Genomic DNA, 24,217 nt, shown 5'->3' on the forward strand with positions numbered 1-24,217 from the left:
TCTTTATACTTATTGAGCTGTTTTTAATCTTATATCTGTATGTCTGATATCTTGGGATTTGGTTGGATAAGTATGTACAATATACGTTTCTGAATGTTGTCATAGTTGCCAGGTGATTTTTTGTTGCTTTGGCTTCTAAGAATACGTTTAAAAACTATTTTTACACTTGAGTATATCGAAAGTGATGTTCGCAATACTTAATGCGAAAGAACTTTATGAGAGTGCTAGATGTCTCACCTATTGTATTAGGAGAGAAAAATTTATAACATCCGTTATTTATACTCACTTATGTAATTTATGAATCCTGGTCAGTTTTGATGTAGGCTATGCATTGTATTTATTCTCTTGGTCAATAAATGCATCGCATAAAATCTGTTTATCATCAGTCTGCTACGGTTAAGAATACTACCAACTATCCAATCTATAAAAGAATAAGATTAGTAATTGGACCTTTCTTAGTTAATCGATACGAACCCTATTCTACAAGAGGTAGCATGGCTCACGCACACATTTACACGATCAACGTGACAAATCACGTGACGGTCTCGAACCAACGATCTCGACCAGCTCTGTCGGCACACAATGCTGCACGCACACCTGCGTACTCAGAAATAAGAATAAACAATTTATAAAAAAACTAAATTTCTACAAAAAAGGTCACCGACGTCCTCCCCAGGGACGTCGGTATCACTCCAATTTTACATCAAACACGTCATTCAGTTGAAAATTGATTGAAAAATTCAACCTAATTGAAAACCTTCTGCGATTGGGCTTGATTGGCATTTGTAATTAGCATGTACGAGTAGGTATATCCTAAAGCATTAATATCACATTTTTTTTTTTTTTACTGCCGTGGATAATATACCAAGGCCTTTAAAAACATGCTTTTAGCTCTTGCCGTCTGCAGATGTGTTATAAATATACGTCTTTTTTTTCAATAAAAAGCGCAATAAAATCACAACAATGATTTCAAATCCTGATACTCACTCTCACTCACTTCCTTCCCATGTGAAGAAACCGTTACGAGGGTACCTCCAAACAATCGAAATTAATAACAGCTTTATAATACAAGGTCTTTGCCCTATAATTGAAGCATCCCTTTATTAGAATTGGGGTCCGTTTGAATGTGAGGATTTAGATATAAGAAAAGGTCAGGAGGAATAACCTTTACCTACCTGAATATACTAAATCTTACATGATATTAATAAGTGTTGAAATATTGAGACACGAGCTTATTTCATATAACCGATTTTTTTTGGCCCAAGAGAAATTTCAAATACACTAAGCAGAGAAAAATAATTATAACAGTACAGCTGTCCATCAAGCTCAAAAGGGTATTTCAACAATTTCTGGTTTGCCAGTACCTCAATTATTTCACAATACTTCTACGGATAAATAGCAACAGGAATATTGAACTACGCAGCGCATTTCGACCTTGGAATTCTCGGAAGCGTTGCTATAGCAACCAGCTGCTCTTGACACCCTACGCCCGTTTTGTACTACCCTTGGGCTCTTCATAAAACGAAATCCTTCAATATAATGACGTAATTTGCTTCCACACACGGAGTAAGTCGACACCGCATTAAAAATGATATTCGAAATTCAAATACAGTATTGCGTAACAGACGCGACCTTGCTCGCTTCGAAAGCGTTGCTATGGTAACGAGCCATTGAAAACTCAACAAATGTTTGCTGAAATATTTACCCGAAATAATACTACGTTTTAGTTTCAATCTGCAATAAATAAGTTAACTAGCATTCCGCGGCTGTGATCGCGTGTGCGTTATCAGACACTAGCCATTTCTAATAATTTTTTATATTCTCTATTTTACTCTTTTCGCGTTAATTTATACAAGAACAACATCCCTTGGACTAAAGAATATTAAGAAATTGGATGATAAGGAGGGGAACAAAGAGTATAACATAGTTTCTGTAATACAAATAAACACCTTAAAATGTCGTTATAGAATGAGTGTATAAGATAATATTTATTTATTTCATTTTTGCACACTGAAGGATAAGCCTAAAATTTGGCTAAAAATTCTGTGTTCAAAGGATGAGTTAGTCTCTTCAAATCCTATAAACCTAATCACTATGTGATATAAATTGGAACATTTTCCATCCATTCCTCGCGCGCACCTAAAATAAAAAAAAACACGTATTCGAAATACAAAATAAAATACCTATTTAATTTCCCTCTAATCCCATCACAGTGTAGGCGTATCATCCCTTAAATGGCGACGTTTACATTATACGATGTCAAGTGAAATTAGGGTTGCCAGAAAGGAATACTTAAATTCTAAAAACATGTGCGTAATGTTTCAATGCAATGTTTAAAGGCACTGTCGAGAGAAACAGAAATTAAACAAAACAAAGTAATCTGTTATAATGTTAATAATTCTAAGAATGTTTTTTAACTGAATCAACAACTAAGATTTATATTTTTAAATGTTGTTTCGATGAAGCGAATGTATAACTCGCAGCAATTTGAAATTAAATAACGATTTATGAAAAAATTTTTGTATGTGTATTTGGCATATTGTCATCAATACTTTGTTCGTGGCGATTTTGAACAGCTCCATGCTTCGAAGAGCAAATTGATTAATGAATCTGACTTCTTAACCTCTCTCTGATCGTGTGAATCTCTCGTTAAACATCGAGTCATGGAATAGAGCGAACTTGTGTCTGCGAGCAAATTGGACACTACAATAAATCACCAGGTCTAAAGATTCGAATCAGATTGTCCGAAGTCGAAATCGAAGAATTTTCACCAATGACAATTTTTTTAGGGTCGTCAACCCTACGTGACACTTCTGTTTGTTGGAAAACGCTTGGCTCTAGACTCATTCAATTTGCTTTATTTTGCGCTCGCCCTGCTGTATAGAAGCCTACATTTTTTATCATGTTACATTCGTAAATAATTCGCTTCTTAGTTGTAGCTTTATTGCGTTTCTTTGTATTTGGCATACATAAGATATTCTGAGATTCGCTTCACCTAACCCGTGGTTTGTATCTTTTTCGTGTAGGCTTTAATAACAGTTTGTTTGCTTTGATGTCGCCATTATTCATTCAATTAGATAGACTATCGTACCAAGAAGTACCCACAAAAGACAACAGTTGTGCTAAAGTTATAGACAATGTAATTTCTTGTGCAAATGTATGTTTATTTTTATCTTGGTCCACTTCCAATGGCTAAGTACCATAAGCTATCTTAATACCTCTTTAATATCATAACCAATCTTGCTAAGATTCTTATTTTAGCAACTCTTTTGAGTAGAATAGGTGATTGTATAGTTTAAAATGCCACAGTCATACCTGAAACTACGATTCGAACAAATACAATTATATACGCCTTATAAGATTTATTAGTCTATCACTCACTATAGACAAATTGACTATAATTTTCCAACCAATTGCCCATAGTAACAGTAAGCAAATCCCAAACACACTATATACTTCATACACCATAAACTATAGAGCACACACAACGCATTAACTAGAAGTGATCGGCGATATTGATTCCCATGTCACCATAAAGTAAATATTATATAGGTTTCAGTGTGTAGGCGTTGTCCTGGATTGGAATTCCGGTCAAGGTGTTCAGGTGTGTTACTTTGTCACATGAAGGTACCCATATATGTTGAAGGTACCTACACGAGATTAGAAATAATTCGAATCGATCGCCTTGAATATTTTAGTAGACTGAAATGTGAAATTGCTAGCTTTATATAACACGTAGTGTGTTGTTTTCAAGTTTTATTAAATAGTTTATTTTGACTTTTATGCCATTCATCTTTATGTATCTTTTTAAAAGATTATTTTGTATTAAATGTAAATTTGTATTCAAGTTAACAAGATAGAACATAATAAAATAAAGTAAAAGTAGTAACAAACAGCAAAAATAAAAAATATAAAAGCAAAATAAAAAAAAACTCACAAGTGGCTACCATGAAGAAAACTTAAAATAACTCGAAGCAAATAAAACCGTGGACTACAACATCAGCTCCTGCAAACAAAATAAATAAAACATTAAACAAAAAATAAATAAATAAAAATAAAGGCGTCAGCATCCAAATTCTATTAATACAATGATGTATAGAAAAATCCTTTAATTATAACCATACAAATCATAGTTTTTTTATTCGGTTAAATTAAAAAGTTAGTACCGTAAAAGTATTAACCAATAACGTCATAATTGATATGATAAGAATTACCATAAATGTATTTTATCATAAAACTTTGTAATACATTATAATATTCTGCACTCGAAAATATGAAGAAAACATAATACTTCTCTTCATTAAAAGAAGGATCCACCAGCCTACTAATTGTATTTTAAGCCCTTTAATGTTGTTGTAAGAGTAGTATATAACGCGTTGATAACATTTCAATTGTGCAATTTACAATTAGGTATAAAATCTTAGAAGAAAACTGTGTAATGTATATGTTACATGCAAACTAAAAGAGGCATTTGAAAATATTTGCAGTCAAACGTGTTTTGAACGAGAAAATAGTTTTGACTGTAACATATATAGGTACAAAGTTTAGCTCTCAATGAAATATTTTACTAAAAATAATTATAGGAAAATCCAAAATAACCAATTTTTCGTTAGTCAATTATTATTAGATGAAAATACGATATGGACTACGATTTGGTAACCTTTAAAATCATTAAATGGTTGCGTGTCAAGTTCCGATAACCGTCCAATTCCGGCCTCCTTAGTTATAAAACTGTCTGATCAATCTTTAAACGTACCATACTTTGTTGTGTCAAATAACAGGAAAATTAATCAATTACATAAACTAATCTACCCTCCCACCGCGACTTCGCTTACATGTTCTTAACTTTATCGCGTGACGTCCATATACACTTCCAGAACCTAATTCACTCACATAAAGTTTGTGTTCTTCAGAAAAACGTAGCGTGTCTTTTCCCAAATGTCAGTCCATTTCAACAAAAAATTTAATCAAAAACGGTTCAGCTGTTTAGACGTGCAAACATAACAGAGTTACTTTTGGCGGATGGTTGGATTCGATGATTAACATGATGAATTTAAGTCTTGTGTTTATATCTACAAATTTTTGTATGTTTCTTTGCTTGCATATGTATGACTAACACATAAACATTACGTAAAGCAGCATACATGCTTTCGTAAAAACAAACCCATCACCATAAAGACTCGACAGCACCACCATGTAGAGACATAATGAAGTTAACGACGGCCATTTCCTCGCTCTATATTTAAATCCTTTTATCCGGGCGCGGTAACCGGAAGCTGGGAAAAATTGCCGGACCGTGCTGATATTGTATGCTTTTTATTATTTTTAATGAGGCGCTAATGGTTGGAACACGTGGATGGAAAAAAAATTCACTGTTACTGTTAAAAAATACGGTACGAATTTGTAACCTGGAATTCTGGGAACGCTGGTTAAAAAGGCTTTCTTTGTAAAGTTTATAATGTAGGTTTATATTAGTTATGTTATCTTATACCTTTAAACGAGCAATTCTTGTATATATATATATATATATATATATATATATATATATATATATATATATAATTGGAATCTCGGAATCGGCTCCAACGATTTTCATGAAATTTAGTATATAGGGGGTTTCGGGGGCGATAATTCGATCTAGCTAGGAATCTTTTTTAGAAAATTTCATATTCGTGTTTTATCGACTTAAACTTAGCGACTCTTCCTGACATCTATTGGCGAATAATAATACTATTACTATTTTTTTTCCTGACATCTATTGGCGAATAATAATACTATTTTTTGGCGAATAATTAAAGTTCCAGCAAATGGCGTTGTTAAGTATCGAAGTCAATGAGTGTTCGCTTTGAGATTAGACTAATTGTTTATATGCACGTGTTCTCTTAAAAACTTTACGAAGTTAAACCGAGCAAAGCTCGGTCATCCAGGTACTATTATATAGTATAAGTTTATAAGGCTAAGGAATGGATTCGAGACTAAAAATCCGCTGAAGAACTGGAAATTAAAGAAGATTGTCTTCGCGCCAACGACGACGTTTCTAATTTTCTATCATTATTTCGCACATTCTTAAAACAGCATTGCGAAATAATAGGTAAGTAAATTAATTAAATAAAAACAGAAACAAAAAAATTGGACGGAAAAATTGGTTGGGTCGTGGGAAACATCTGTTTAGCTTGGAAGGATATAGCAACGTGGCGAGATATAGTATATATGATCTACTAGCTGCGCCCCGCGGTTTCACCTGCGTAAGTCCGTATCTCGTTGGAATTTCGGGATAAAAGTTGCCTATATGTTATTCCAGTTGTCGAGCTGTCTACGTACCATATTTCATTGCAATCGGTTCAGTAGTCTTTGTGTGAAAGAGCAACAAACACACACACATCCTTACAAACTTTCGCATTTATAATAGTAGTAGGATAGTAGGATGACATAATAATATTACGAGATTCATCAAACGACTGCTAATATAGAATAATAATATCTGTGAAACGACATACAAAATTCTTGTATAAATCCAATACCTATCTCCGTCCAACATCCTACGCAGCGGAACTCTTTCATTTCCCGTATTAAAGAAAGCATTATAGCAGTAATATTTATTTACTCCTTAAGATATCTTATATCATACTAGCTTTTGCCCGCGGCTTCGTTAAATTTGGAGTAATTTAATAGATGCCATACATAAAAACCTTCATTTTGAATCACTCTATCTATTAAAAAAAAACCATCAAAATCCGTTGCGTAGTTTTAAAGATATAAGCATAAATAGGGACATGGGGACTTTGTTTTATACTATGTAGTGATTTGTTACAAATAAACTAAAAAAAAATTCACTAGCTTATGCTGAGTATATGTACTAATCAGGAACGTAAAATAAATATAATTGATGGAGTTCAGCATAATTTTAACTCGTTAGTACAAATATTCAGAGGATTTCAAAATGTTTGTGATTTTTTTGTAGTTTCAAATTTGTAGCATTTTTGCACTGGATAAAAGAAGAAGGTAAGTCCTTTGAGGCATTATAAAACACGCTTTTAGATCATGTAGTCCCCTTTTGCTAGTTAATACGAATAATTTCACAGGTTACATTAGTAAGCTATTAGCAATGGAGACCTAATCATATTCATAGTAACTGGTAATTATCTCAGTTGTATATTCATTGCGTTACGTTGAGGGCAAGTGATGGAATCATTAGAAGAAAATCGGCTATGTAATTTGAATTTGAATAAATTTATAGAATGTTAATGAAAATGTCAATTTTTTATTATAAATATATTTGTCTTTATTAATTGATAGAAATACGTTTCAGAGATACATTAACGTTTGCTGAATCCATGAACAAAATCATGTAAGAATGTTTTTCAATTAATTATGTTGTTTGTTTTAATGTCTATAAATAAATAATTACCTATAAAATAACATTTAATGTTTGGTATTTTACTTCATTCTTATATGATATTTCATGTGTTCAAAAATGGATTAATATTATCAAATATATAATATACCTGCGAATACATATATTAGTATACTTTCCTAACGAAAGGGAAAATATACGTATACGTGTCCAATCTTTATCTAACTAGCAGTGCCCCACGGTTTTACTCATCTAGTTTCTGTTGTATATAGCCTAAGCCTCCCTCAATAAATGGCCTATCAAACACTAAGAATTTTTCAAATCGGCCCAGTAGTTCCCGAGATTGGCGCGTTCAAACAAACTCTTCAGTTTTATAATATTATTATAGATATACTAGCCGCACCCGGCAAACGCTGTTCTACCTTACTCTGATCATTTAGGGGGATGAAAAATAGATGTTGGCCGATTCTTATATTCATAGATACCGGATAAGCACAAAAAATTTCATCAAAATCGGTCAAGCCGTTTCGGAGGAGTATGGCAACGAAAACTGTGACACGAGAATTTTATATATTAGATACATATTCTTACGCAGTACGCTTCTTTAACATATTTAACATTACAAATAGTCGAATGCTGCATCTAGATATACGTGTTACCTTATGGAATGCAGGTGAGACCATCTTCTACTTGACACAAAGATGTGTTCATTAGTACGAGAGCCACGAATTCCGTTCCCGGTTTATATGAATTCCCTTTTTTATTACGAGCAAATTGTCTAGAATGTGATCACTTTAGCGCACCGTCTGCTCGACGGATGTAACAGCTGCATACAATATCACATCTCATTATTGGCGGATGAATTACTAGATCCATACATCAACTAAATTGAGACGTGTTAAAAGGTGTATCCATCTTTTTCCATATCTCGACAGTTTTAAATACGGAGTTAGAATAGAATCACAATAAATATTTCTTTGTCATTTAATAATAAAGATTTATAATCAACCAGCTGCGCCCCGCGGTTTCACTCGCGTAAGTCCGTATTCCGTAGGAATATCGGGATAAAAAGTTGCCTATATGTTATTCCAGTTGTCCAGCTATCTACGTAGCAAATTTTATTGCAACCGGTTCAGTAGTTTTTGCATGAAAGAGCAACAAACACACACACATCCTTACAAACTTTCGCATTTAAAATATTAGTAGGATTACTAATAAAACCTAAACTGTGACTCTTCACAATCCTCCGGATGGATCGACGTTTATTACTTTCACGCAAAAACTACTGTTTACAAGTAATTTATGGACTACATTAGTAGCAATTACAGCGATCACTATATCCAGTCTCTAGAGGTGTAATACGTCAGCTGTTAGACTCAGGTCATTTTTTGTGATTATCAACTTTCACATTCGTTTTAAAGTTTTTTATTTATATTTTGCTGTATACCAAATTCAAATAAAATGTTAAATTTAAAATTTCACCACACAAATTTAGTGATTTGGCGATTGAAATAGGAGTCTGGAGGGCAAAAACTATTACAGTAAAATGTTTTGAGTTAGATAGTCGACCGACTCCTATTTCTATCTATATATATAAAAATTAATTGCTGTTCGTTAGTCTCGCTAAAACTCGAGAACGGCTGAATGAATTTATCTTATCTTAGTTATGAAAAGTCTGTGGGGGTCTTCCTTCTTTTCTAATTTTTAAATATTACGAACCAAACCGACAAAACGACGTGGGCGGTGCCAGTTACCGCGAGTCGAATGCATGGTTCAAGTGAAACGATATATTTCTGATATCTATGGATACTTTATTAAAATTTTCTAAACATTTAATAAAAACACGTAACAGAAACCCCTGGTATCTTTAATTCGTTGCTATTTAAATTGCTCGGCAACAATGTTTCTGATGGAGTATAAATCTCATTTCTCTTTGAAATTGATCCCGTCTCGTATATTCGTAACACGCATTCAAAAGTATAAAAACAAATAATTTATTTCTATATTATTAAGTTAACACTAACAGCTGCGACGTACAACAATGCCAACAGGTAAATCCCAACACAACACTAAATACCAACGGAAGGAAATACAGTAAGATTTTCTAATTGCATTAAATCCCTTATATTTCCAAGGCTTCCACTCGTCTCTGTGACGACGACTAATAATTGACTTATTTGCATAACACTGTGAAATGCTAGACTTAATTTAGTCATGTAATGTGTATACTTTACAGGCTGTGCCCCGCGTTTCTAGCTACTTTGTAAATTAGGCTTTAGCTGTTCGACCTGGCATCGCCCGTGGTACATATATGCCTATGTGTTGTATGCCAGTGAAGTGGCAGATTTGTAATGGTGAAAGAAATTTTGAAATCGGTCCAGTGGTTTTTGCGTGAAAATGTTACAATAATACAAAACTTTCCTCTTTAAAATATCAGTGTAGATAACGTTCTTCCAAAAATAGAGCCACTTGTTTCAACCACCACTTGTTTCTGTGTTTAGCGCGTTCAAACAAACAAACTCTTCTGCTTTACATTATTATTTATAGATAAGCTGATGTTCTGTATTATTTTAAAAATGAGCATTTTTATAATACAATATATAATAATTATTTTATGTACATAGTAGCTTTATCTTTTTGTGTCCCTTTTCGTGGTGATATGATATAAGACACTTTTTGTCAAGGACAGAAAAAAGTCGCGAGACAACGTGAAGGGCGCAACCAAAGCCGCTGGCAGAAAGCTGGCGTGAAATAAAACAAAAATGCCAAACTCATGGTGAAATAACCGGTTTTTATAAGGTTAATTCGTAGTAAATATGCTTTATTTGCTTTCACTTCCGAAATATTCATTTTGAATAAATTTATAGAGATGATTTGGTACAGGTACATCCTACTAATATTATAAACGCGAAAGTTGGTGACTATGGATCGATGGATTTTTGGGATGTCTTTCAAGCGAAATTTGGTACAGAGATGGATTATACTCTGGATAAGCACATAGGCTACTTTTGAACGGGGTCCCACGCGAATGAAGCCACGCGTTACAGTTAGTATTTATACATAGATTATAGGTAAAGAATAAAATTAATGGATAATTTAAATGTTTCTTATCATTCGGTTATATATGTAGAGTTCATGCCCAAAGAATTTATTTAAAAAATTCATAAAAATCTGTCGATCCGGTTGGAAGGACCGTTGGTGACAAACAAAAAGAAAATAAAATTGTTACACGGGAATTATATACATAATTTTTATATGTACAGACTTAAACAGACATATATATGGTTAAAACTAATCATAAATGTGAAACCATATTTCAGTTATAAATACAATAATTAAGACTCGGGCACCGCGGTCAATCCCTCGCTTTTATGAACTAAAAATAAACATTCTGGTTATAAGATGACTCATTAACAGGATAAAAATTGATGCAAAACAGACCGCTGTTATTACAGTTTAAAATGTAATGTGATTTGCTTTTTGTTTTAATATCAATCGAGTACTTTTTTCATATATTCGATTCGCTTTTGATCACTTTTTACGCCTTCAAAAAATCCATAATATGAGGGAACTGTCAAAGTGACATTTCACGCATATTTATCTTCAATTTCACTTGCGGTGGGTGTTTCAACGTTATGCTTTCATTAAGATTCGTTCCTAATAATACATTTTAAAAAAATGTTTCCGGGGGTTTCTTATTACACACCTAATTGTTGCAATAAAGTGTTATCTATCTATCTATCTAATTGGCCTAAAATCGAAACATTGTGTTGACTCTCACATATTGTGTAATAAGAAAATAATGCAATGCCTATTTATTTTGTGAATTACTAAATAAACACGGTTAAAGACATGAAAAAGAAAAATTAATTTAAAGCTTATTGAAGCGTAAGAGCCATGTCAGATCTCAAGCACGGCATTGCAACTAAAATCGTACCTACCACTAATTAATATGCAATTATATTTTCGAAATAAAATCGGAGTGCGTGAGACTATTCAATTTCTTTGCATCGGCGACCGTTCCGGTTTCTTGCTGCGGATACATCATACTAATTTATAATTATCTGGGATAATTAACGCAGCATTGTAAACGACTTAATAAAGAGGAGGAGGTTATCTATTCGATTCTATAATTTCAATTCTATTCTATTCAATTCTATATTTTTGTGTTTTTTTATTTCATAACTTTTTAGTGGGTGAACCGATTTTGATGATTCTTTTTTTTATTTGAAAGTTTAATTTAGTCCGTTAAATTTAGTTCTGACAATTTGAAAGCGATTTAAATCTTATTTTCTTATTCTTATTAATCTTATTTTTATAATATGTTCTTATTCTAACTAATTAGTTTATAACATTAAAAACTCATTAGTTAATTATTATTACCTTAAGATAACATAATTATTCAAATTCTTCAAAGAGTTAAAGCATTAATCAATAAATAAGATTATTCAAGAGATAGTTAGTAAAAAATACTATACATGTTACCTTTGATTATTTACTGTTACAGATTGTATTTTAGTTAACCATAATCATTAACAAATTATCAGTCGTTCAAATTGGACTCCCAGTATTGCATATTAGTTATTAATTAAACAAGTCATCCCAAACCTTAAGTACAGGTTCATATAGTCATCATTTTCAAGACAATAATAATCGGTCATTAAAACGAACCAGTTTGTGATGACCCATGACTGCATGACGATCTCTCTATACTTGAGGTCATACTAATTAAACACGTTCACACGGAAACAGGCTCTAAACATCTACACTAATATTATAAAGCTGATGAGTATATTTGTTTGTTTCTTTGAAAGCACTAATCTCAGAAACTACAGGACCGATTTGAAAAATTCTTTCAGTGTTATATAGCCCCTTTATTGAGGAAGGCTACAGGCTGTATGTATGACGGGCGAAGTCAAGACAAAGCAAAAACAAACAGCTGTATCCGTAGAAACACTAAATATCCAATCAAATGTTATTATGTGACGAGAGATTGCGTGATACTTGTATGAACGGTTAAACATAATGACAAATTATGAAAAGTAAAATGACAAATGTTCTCGATGAGTCATATTATATAATTATACATTACTGTACAACCTGCGTGAGTGTGCGTACTATACTCAATACTACAACAATGTATAGACATTATAGTGCTCTGTTGATTCTAGAATAATAATAAAATCGGCACACATACAAAACTATCTATCTATACTAATAACATAAAGCTGAATTGTATGCTTGTATGGACGCGCTCTACTCGGGTACTAATGGACCGATTACAAAAATTCTTTCATCGTTGGATATGTACGTTGTTGCTGATTGGTATTAGCGCAGACGAAGCCAGGGTGGATCGCTAATATAGCATATTGGTTAAAGTTTCTATTACTTAGGCACATAAAACCGAAAGAGTACAAGAAATTCGATTACTGTGGCGGGATCACGGGTGGCCGAGAGGCTAGGCGTTGCTACTGTTTGGCAAAAAACGCGGGTTCGAATCCAGCCTCGTGATCAACTTTTTTCTATTCATTCAAAATTTCTGGTTTAAGTTTCGCCTTTAAATACCTATCAGTATTTATTTATATCTATAATACACACCTGTTTTACAATGGTAAATCGCATTTCGTATGTCGGAAGAAGAATAAGAAAATATGAATGCCTAATTCGTTTCACCCAACTTTCATATGTCAGGTAAAACCGTGGGACATCATAACAATACGAGATCGCGAGTTGTGTGCGCTCTTGCATCTTCACGGATAAACAATAAATATTATGACACAATTAACCTGATTAATTAAAATAGTACGCGTTTCAGATAAATTACAAGTTATTATGGAGAGAAGAAACTTCATTTTATTCTTTTTTAGCGGAGCACGCGAAATACCATCAATAAGGTCATCAAAAAATATTTTAAACTAGCTGCGCCCCGCGGTTTCACCCGCGTGAGTCCGTATCCCGTAGGAATATCGGGATAAAAAGTTGCCTATATGTTATTCCAGTTGTCCAGCTGTCTACGTACCAAATTTCATTGCAATCGGTTCGGGATAGTAGGATTTGTAAAAATAATGGTCTTACAAATTCTATATGAACGTATTCATTCCTATAATTTGAACTTGAATATCAGGGTTTATGCTTTTATTCAAATTGTATGGTTCTCTTATAAAATATAATTAATTTTACTTAAATAAAGTTGCGCTATTTGTTCAACGTCCATTCACGTAAAGTATCTCCAAACTATTACTTATATCTCAATAACAAGCAATAGACTCATTGTATATTTTGGTACCTACACAATTCTAGAATATTCCCACGGTCATATAGAAAACCATCTTACAATAGAAAATTAACTGAAAAGCTTTATTATTTTCACTTGATCACAACCTCTTGCCCTGCATCTAGCACATAATATAACTATAACACGATCAAAGGAATGTTGCTTTTGTATTTACGCTAACACTGAAAGATCTAGAATTAATTATTATCGTTAACTAGCTTTTGCCCGCGGCTTCTTCACAGACGTTAAATTTGGAGTAGTTTAATAGATAATTTTATATAAAACTTAAACAACCTCATGATTCACTATATCTATTAAAGAAAATCTATCAAAATCCGTTGCGTAATTTTAAATATTTAAATAGGGAAAGGGAAAGAGAAAGCAACTTTGAACTTATACTATGTAGTGATCATTATAAAATAGATGCTAAGAAAAAACCTCGTAGAATTAGAAGAGTAGAAGTAGTTCATTTAATTACTGGATAAATATTTCACTTAACAAATAAACGCAAAATTAACTTTTTGCCCCGATACTTATAATCTTTACCGGTCAATGTATTAGCCATTCAATACTTTATTACTTTCTTTCTTATGCCAAAAAAGGTGGATATAAAAGAGACGGTAAGATTTATAAATCAAATTAGTTAATGTTAAATCTGTGTTATGACGATTCAAAAGTGCTTTAAGATGTCTAATTGAATATATAAATGTTTCAGTTGATTATGAATTACGCATTATGGGCCCAAGTATACAGAATTAAAAATTCTATTAGAATATCAAGACAAGTAAAGATTGCCTCATTCCACTGAATCATTGTCTCTGTAAAAACATTCGTTTAATGATACTTTCAGAGGTTCATTGCTTGATTCACGCCACTGGCTCATCAGCGTGATATGTAAACACGGAAACCTGTTATGCTCGGACGAGTGAGTAACATAATCGCTATTTAAACTTGCCACTGATTGGCATAAACAATGTCACATATTGTTAATACATTCACGAACGGGGGTTGGGTCTCCGATCCTTTATAACTACTAATAAGAGATCCCCAAAAATCATATAAAAATGAGAGTAAAACCTAACTTTTTATTTTATCCCAGTATATAATTTTCGAAATAAATACAAGGTTCCCTAGAATTTTCCACGGTGCCTTTTCCAGAAAGGCGCAAATTAATCTAAAAAGTCCCGAAGGACTTAAGGAAACACCGTCATAACATAAGGCGACAACCACTAGGCCAGAGGTGTCAACATTTCACTATTTACAGAAATGAAGCAAACATCCGTTGTTTGCGTGTCGTGCTAGCCCGTATAACGAGAACGTTGCATATTTCATGTAATCGTGACTCACAAGCAGCTTTATCCATTTTTTAGCTTGAAACATCAGCAGTATTGCTACAAAAAGCCGTTTTGGCATATGTATCAGACTGACAAGGCTACCGATCGTGGAAATGGAAAATCGCTGTACAAACTGACGTGAATTAAACTGCTATAACAGAACAATCGAGAATTTTCGTTTTATTTCTAACGATGAACAATCAAACATGATACACAATCCTCAAGGTTGTTAAATGAACCAAATGTGCTCGATAATTTTCTTCTAGAATAACGTAAAAAATACAAAACTATTTACAAAAGTGAGTATTGACGAATCTCGGGCATTTACCCAAAACAGCGAAGTTAATAGAAACTGACTGCAATGAAGTCATTAATACCTAGAAACTCCGCAGAATTACCGTTATAGTCTTATCAAAGAGTCTTAGTCATCGATCACATTTCGCTTAACCTGTATATTTCCAAGGATAGAAGTATTGTGTATGTATTTTCAAGGTACAATACTTCGATAAATACAAGTTTCTAAAGTAAAGACCATATCGAAATTAATAATGGGGGAATAAATAAACGCACCTTTCGCATATAATACAATGACATAGAGACAAGCAATCCGTCATCGACGACATTCAATTAAAGTTCGCTCGCAGAAAGCTTCGCAAAGTCCATCGACCTAACAGGTTTAAGATTCAAAATACCTGAGACGGGATTTGATAACACTCTGTTAACAATCAATTAAGGCCAACTTCAGCTTTGCGGTCCGTTAGCTGAGGTGCACAATCGCGATGTTGTCTGTATGTCTTTGATTGACTTCGTTAAGCTGCAAGGGCCAGTATCAATGAGCCGAGCGAATTCTAGCTTTAGAGTTAAGACGATGAAATATTTAGAACTAGCTGCGCCCCGCGGTTTCATCCGCTTAAGTCTGTCCCGTAGGAATATCGGGATAAGAAATTGCCTATGGGTTATTCCGGTTGTCCAGCTATCTACGTACCAAATTTCATGGCTCAGTAGTTTTTGCGTGAAGGAGTAACAAACATACATACACATACACAGACATCCATCCTCACAAACTTTCCAATTTATAATATTAGTAGGATAGGATTTATTGCCAATATTAAAATAGTTAAAGCTCGTCGTCGTCAATAAGGTTTTAGTGGATACTTAAAGCTTGTCCTAAATTTCTTGTCATCACACATAATAATAAGTAGACCGACGGACACTTAAAAAAAATGACATATTATTTATTAAAAACATTTGAAAAGGCTGATGTTTTGACGTTACAAATAAGTAGATGGCTCAAATTTACTTATTTTTATAGAAATGTCCAATATCAGATATGATTAGAAATTTTGTTCGCTACAATAATTTGATATCATATTGAATATCAAAGCGCTATAAGCCTGGAATAAGGATATTTATTTTTCTCTTATAAGGACTCCATTTCATGGCTAACACCCGAAAGTAATATTATATTATTTGTTGTATGCAATTTTGAATGTTATATTCAAATTTAAAGTTAATTCGATTCCTAGATATGCAATAAACATTCCAATATACATTAGCAGAGAGTAATCCGCAATACATATTATTTTTGAGACTGATAACGGTCGAATGAACCGGTTCTGAATGTTAAATTAATTGGCGTGGCTAAAACGAATTTCAATAGAATTTGGAACATGATATAATGGATCCAACAGTTTTGTACTGTCACAATAACGCGCCAAATGTTAGTTCAACCAATTATTTAATCTGTGCTGCAGGGGACACAGTTCAAATAATTTATAGTCCTTGTTTGCTTGCTAGATGTAAACTTTAACACATTGCGCATCTAATATAAATATTATTAACATAATTGCTACGATAAAATAGTTTCTAATCCCGCAATAATTATTGTCGCCTAAATTATTGTAAGTAAAATGAAAACATCGTTGCAGTTTTGATAAAAAAACAGAATAACATCAATTTGAGGATTTATAAATTTATAAATTTTCCCATCCAATCAGAGTTTCAAAAAAAATATCAATTCAGGCTCATAACCAATAGTAAATAATTATTATGCGAAATAGGGACAAGCGCTTACAAATATTCGGTTCACGGCACACCAATAAATTTGTGGAATAAACAACTGGAAGATATTGAAGGTAACGATAATCACTGGCCACATCGTATTAAAAGATTATATCAAGTCCCATAAACAATTATGTTATCATTGCTCTAGCCTATTTAATTTAATACTAATTCTAAATTTATTACTAACAAAAACTATGTGAATTTACGTGATCCTCTAATTGAAAAAAATAAAAAACAATAATACTAAATGAAAACAATGACAGACGGATAATTGAATTGCAATTGGAAATTCACTTACGGCCAAGTAAAAATATGTACTATATGAAACTCAAAATCAGTAATAGGCATTTCGAATTTCTTTACCTACAAACCTGTCTTCATCGCGAACTATCAAACCTTATGGTATCTAAGGTTTGATAGATATCTTTCAAACATGCGAAACCCTTCCCTTGTACAATAACACAAGCTTTTAATAGTCTAGAAAATAATACCAAGACAATATAACTCACATAGCACAAGGAAACCAGTATTCATGATTCATAATCTTTGGAGGGGAACGGAGCGTGTTCGTCCTTCGTGCTTTATGTTATTGCGATACTCATGTTTCCTCATATATGTACATTATATATATCATATATGTACATTATATATATCATATATGTACATTATTTTCTAGTTGCCAACCATTGTTTGGATTAAATCGTCCTGGATTTCTGTAAATAGACGAGTCATGTTTCGTAAGCAATAGTCGTGTCGCATAATGTAACGCGTATGTCATCAGGATAACATTTTTAAAATAATAGACATAGAATAATTGTGGAAAAAAGGTTAAAGTTTACTCAAATACACGTTACTAAATTTTATCTATAAACACCAAAAGAGAAAAGAGAAGAAGTTAAATACAGAATTTGTAATTGTTATCTCCATTCAGACTAGATTAGTCCAGAAATCTAAGTACCTAGGTTTCTAGGAATTCTCTTGATTGTCAGAAATGAAGAAGATAATTTTAAATATGCAATTGAAGTCTAATAAATATCTATTTTGTTGTCATTATGATGTGTATGCAAAGAAAGCGATATTAATGAAGGTAACAAACACAATTCAGCATTATGTAAGTAGGACTAGCGTTGTAGGGAACAATCGATCTTCATTACCATCTGCATAATTAAGCGTTATTGTGAAAGGTAAGAAGAATTAAAACAAATATTTTTCATACAATTAACATGTTTATAAAAGAACAAAAAATTCGGGTATTGTATTTTTAACTAATCATAAGGCTTTTACAGATTTAGTAAATAAAGATCGGAATGTGTTTGCTTCACCTACAGAAAAACATTAACCATGATTTTACGTCCTATTTTCTTCAGCAACACTAACCATATTTTAACGAGAATTTAAAAATGCTACCTATAGTAGGCATTAATCGCATCTTTTCATGATGCTACTGCCTTAGTTTCACCATATAATGAGTCCTTATTCTTACGAACATTTAAGCAAATATAAACATTATTTTAAACAGGATAAAACACAATTGAATTACTAACTCATCGCCCAACATACGTGCCAAATGAAAACTTAAACAAAGCGCTTATTAATATTAAACCGCTCGTGAAGGATTCAATATTTATCAACCCATATGACTCACTGCGAGTACAACACAGTCTATTATTATTAAACTTAGTATTACATTTCCTTATATGACTGTACCTACGCCAAATACCTAAACATGGTCAGAGACTATATCGCGGATTGTACAAGTACATTTGATTCAAATCGAGCCAAATCAAGGCAATGCTTTATGCAGATTTAACGTCTAACGACCTCGCGATATCGACCATTCCAGATGGAATTATCATACACTAGCTACGCCCCGCGGTTTTACCCGCGTTAGTCCGTATCCTGTTGGAATATCGGAATAAAAAGTTGCCTAAATGTTATTCCAGTTGTCCAGCTGCCTACGTACCAAATTTCATAGCAATCGGTTCAGTAGTTTTTGCGTTAAAAAGTAACAAACACACACATCTTTACTAACTTTCGCATTTATAATATTAGTAGGATTAGTAGGATTTACCAATTATATTTCGCGCATTTATCTAGTAAGAATCCGTCCTGTTTGTTAATTTTCTTCCCTTACAATTCAACAAATTTTATTTATATTGGAGCACAATAACAATTGTTTTTCTTATACTTACTCGTACTTATTCAAATCTCAATCTATTATTTTTATATTTATTTACGTATCTTTAGCAATGTCAAATTTACATCTAGTTAATAACGTTCGCATGTTTCTATTCTATAATTACTTATACTACTTGAATGCCGCTTAATATTACTATTCCATCTATAATTTGCAAGTTTAACAGTCGGGAATTCTTATATTTACAATAAAAAACATACAATTCTTGTCGGCAACAGGCGCGTCCGTTAAAACCAGCTGTTAGCGCACCTGCCGCCGGTGCAAGCAGCGTTCTTTGTCCATGCTATCTTACGAGGGGTTGTGTATTGTATACTATTATTTAACCGTAAGATTACGTATCTCGTACGGATATTATTCTATTTGTTATTTATGAACTTGTTTTTAAGGAGATAACCGGATCATTGCGTACTATGTACAACTTTAAGTTTTTCGAGGTCAATTGACGTGGGACGATGTATAAATCTACTTGATACAATATGGGGGAGATACCATTCACTGGGGTAAGATACTATTCTAGATTCTAAAATGAGAGTAAATCACCATAATTTCCTATCAAACAAAAAAGAACACGTCAAACTGTTGAAGAGCTACTAAAAACACCACCATTGAGTAACAAAGTAAAAAAAAAAGTACAAAACACACAGTTAATTGTAAACTTCCTTCGATTTTGGAAATGTCGCTTCTATATCTAGTGATGTAGTATTTTATTCATTGTGTCGGTATTGGTATATGCTTTTGGTGTTAATTAATAATAGTGTTACTTTAAAAAGTTCGCAGTAATTGTAGGAAGGATAATAAGTGAAGTTATGTGACTAAGAACATTAAAAGTAACGGTTAAAAGGAATTAGCATTCTTTATTGATTACAGACAATCTTCAATTTGTGTTTACGGGAAGTGAGCGATACAAGATGCATACCTCTTTTTATTGCATGTTATAAAATTTGCAGAAGTTTATAATTCCCATGATTAAATTCACTCAAATTACTATTGTTAGTCATGTTTAATTCTTTATAGAAATAATGTTTAAAAAAAAATGTATAAAATAATGTTTTTGTTAAACATGTTTAATATAATTGTGTGTAAAATTAAACTTTCATTGTATTATATACAAGTTTATGAAATAAACTACTTCAGTATATTTATATTTATTACCAATACAACATATTATAAATAATACTGAAAGAACGTATTTCTTAACTCATCCTATATAATGTTTAATTAACATATTCTATAACTGTCCCAGTATAGGCATTAAATTTCCCACAATGTTTTATCACATTCTCACTCCGCTCAATGAAAAACCCCGCTGAATGGTCGTACTATGAATATTTGCTATAACCCGGCTAAATATAGTAGTGAATATAGTAGCTTCTCATTACCGGAACAATGAAGACCCCTCGAACGTCCCGGAATGTGGGGTCGCTGTGACCCCGACCTACCGTATTCATTCGCATTCGAGACGCAGATGGAAAATTTGAATAACATCACTATGATGAGCAGCCATCCGAATTGTATTGTTGGTAATGAATGTGTTGATGAAGTGTGGATATCTTTAAATGTTTGATAGAACGCTTTGAATTGATCTTTAGAGTTAAGTTTTTTGTAAAAAATAAATAATGTCTCAATAAATATTTTTTCCTAACTAATAAAATGATCATAATATCAAAATATAATTATAAAAAGAAGCTCCTATATCATTTAAAATTGTACCTTAAGTTCTATGATTCGAGAACAGCATCGTAAAATCGAAACCTTGATAACCAAAAACCAAGACGTAAACATCGAACAAAGATTAACAACAGAAATTCACGGAACTGTATCCTTTACAGCAGTTCAAACAAACGTATCAATCCATTTAATCAAAGGATAACTTCAAACGGAGTCCAAAACTTTGAACAAACATACATTTCAGTTCAGAGATGCTGCGAACATAAATCTTGTACGATCTGTACGGAATAATAAATGAGTCTCAGGTTTGTCTTTACTACTCTAGTGTGGGTGAAATAGTTACATCATTAGGATAAAAAAACAGTAGTTAAGTTTGTCTGTGAGACATTTAGTGGATCACCACCATGTAGTCACTAGAATACATAGACCGTTTAAGTGTTATTCTCATCTTAAGTAAAATATATCACAATTGGTAACTTATCCCAACTCTACAGAAATCTAACCATCACTTTAAAGAAACGTTACAAACAAAACTTGGCCAAAGATTGAACCTTGTAACACCCCATGTATAATTTGCATACAACCATTGAAATTATAGTACATTCACAACAAATCAAACGCTGTTGCTGCACCTTCATGAGTCACTCGCATGTAAATCTAGGTTGTGTTCCATTTCTCCACTGTTAAATCTTAGGTCTTAATTATAGTGTCTCAAATGCAATTAACACTACCCACGTATGCATAGGCATAGCATATTATAGCGAGTACAGCACAGACTATAAGGATTCTGTGATAGACTCTATACGTCAAGTTTTAGAGCTCCTATATGCATTTGGACTGTAATAAGAAATAGATTACAATATCATAAAAACTCAACTAAACGAACATTTAGTAACAAATTAACTTAAACAGATATGTTAATACAACTTCGAGGATAACCGACAAACTAATTTAACTTTTTAACTATTCAAACGATCTAGACAGCTAGACTTTGGTTGAACGCTTAATAAAAAATAAACTTGGGAGTTTTACTGCGGATCGTGTTTTAAATAGATATTCGAAACCAAGTAGAGAGCCAATGACCCGCGAGCTAAGCATTTGATAATGATAAACAATACAATTGTGTTGTTTGTTTGGTTTTATAACGATTTATACACTTTGTGCTTTATAAACAGCTGAATGTTTTTGAAATAATTTTATTTACTGCTTTTCAATTAAAATGAACGAAATAGACGTAACAATGTGTCATAGCGAAAGGATTTAAAACAATGAATGACATTAAAGACCACAAGTTTATAAAAAATACGAACAAACTGTAAGTACATATTACAAAACTAAATAATATTAATTTAGACAAACCATCTAATAATACAATGCAAGCAATTCACATAAAGTCTCCATATAAAACATATTCAGTCTTTGTATCCAAGACCTACTGGAACGGTAAGATTCAAAATTCAAAGGATGGAAACAAAGACCCATAATCGAAACGTGTCTACTGCCTAGTTTACATAACAATGTACATACATACATACCTTTAGGCTTATGCTTACATGTAATCGAAAATATCATTTACTCCAAAAGCCGCTGTTAGCAATAACGTAAGCAAGATCCGCGGCCATAATCTAGTCACACTGAAATTTAATTAACTGATAAAGCTTTTGTACCATATGATTGATTTGTCTTCACTATCAATACACATAACATACTATAAAATAAAGTAGCTTTCTCGGTCCCTATGACCCTTTGTATGCTTTAATATTCAAAACTACGCAACGGATTTTGATGGGGTTTTTTTTAATAGATAGAGTGATTCAAGAGGAAGGTTTATGTGTATAATAACATCTATTAAACTACTCTAAATTAATGCGTGCGAAGCCGCGGGCAATAGATTAAACTACATATTTTCTACCAGCTATGTCTGCACCAAAGAGAAGAACGAAGTCGCGAACGGCTCGACCAATTCGACTAAATTTTTTACATGTTTGTTAAAGCAAGGAAAATTCTTATCGAGAGAAAAAAGTGTACCCCGGATGAACACGGGGCGAACCGCCTTTAATATACAAATTACCATAATTTCAATGAAACTATACTAGACTAGACATTTAAGTCTAACAACAAATTGTACAGTCTTATTGAAGAGTTAAATAAATAGATAAAATCGTCATCAACATCCGACCAATCAATCCGTATCATACCATCGTTCATCGCAATAAAGGCTCACGTGCCATTTCATATTTCATTTGACGATCTCACAAACATCAACCAATCAATCAAAACAATTTATAAAGACCTTGAGTTGCGACTTTTATTCCATAATTGGGACCCGTAGGAGAGAGAAATGTTTTTTTTTATGCCATGAGCGGGCAACTGTTGTTTCACCTTGGTAAACCATCACCACTAGTATATAAGTGTATAATCTATGATCACCACCGCCCATGAACATTCGGAAAGGTAGTGCCTCTGCGAATGCGCTGCCCGCTTTAAGGGGAAGGGATAAGGAAAGGATTGACGACTGTAAAGAAGGAATAGGCTGAGAAGGTTGAGGAAAAGGAAACGGGCCGTTTAATGTCTTCTTTTAATTGTTATGTCGTAATTGATTCGGGATTGTTTATAAGTATAAAGCTTATTTACAAACTTTCCGAACGGTGCTATATTGATTGATGGCTATTTCAAATTATAAGTGATTTTTCTTAATTAAGTTTCAAGAAGGCTTCAGTCAGCGACTGGTCAAGAATATTATCAAAAACGAATAAATATGTGGAAATAATCAACGCATATTACATAATGGATATATTTCTTGTTTGTTATGGATTCGATCAAAAACTGCTAGATTGATTTAAAAAAATACTTTACCATTACATATTTACCGAAAAGCGTCAATGCAAAAAATAAAAAGCTGAATTTGCTTGTAAGAACTCGCAAATATGAGAACCAGCTGGACCGATTTCAAAAATGTTTTCACCGTTGGATTATTAACTACTAGATTTGAGATCGATTGCCGTAAACAACGGGCGAAATGGACTTCTAATAGAGTATAAAATATAAATATTTTTTACCCAGATTTAGCGCAGATGTAGTAGAAACAAGATAGTTACAAAACACGATTAAATGTTTTCGTTATATTCAGGTAAAATGTATGAAGTAATATCATAATGCATAATTTATGGTTTTCTATGCCGAAGCATGTAAGCATGAATTAAATTCCAACCTACAACTCAACATTTAAATGTTTTTTTATCCCTGTGTATATTATAATATTATCAGTGCCAGTGATTTCTATTATTAACGGTAGTAAGCAATGATTATGCATGATGATACATATT

At 32.7% G+C, this 24,217-nt stretch overlaps 1 protein-coding gene across 1 annotated transcript in view; it reads right to left on the minus strand.

Annotated features, from left to right (window-relative positions):
• LOC119839693 (tumor necrosis factor alpha-induced protein 8-like protein) overlaps positions 1 to 24,217 on the minus strand; it is a 40,402-nt gene that overhangs the window by 15,040 nt on the left and 1,145 nt on the right. Inside the window, exon 2 of the mRNA XM_038366111.1 lies at positions 3,938 to 4,006. Within this exon, the coding sequence (XP_038222039.1) occupies positions 3,938 to 3,950 (13 nt within the window). The 5' untranslated portion in view covers positions 3,951 to 4,006. The remainder of the gene's footprint in view (positions 1 to 3,937; positions 4,007 to 24,217) is intronic.

The sequence above is a fragment of the Zerene cesonia genome, chromosome 4, assembly GCF_012273895.1.
Source record: "Zerene cesonia ecotype Mississippi chromosome 4, Zerene_cesonia_1.1, whole genome shotgun sequence".
NCBI classification, from domain to species: Eukaryota; Metazoa; Arthropoda; class Insecta; order Lepidoptera; family Pieridae; genus Zerene; species Zerene cesonia.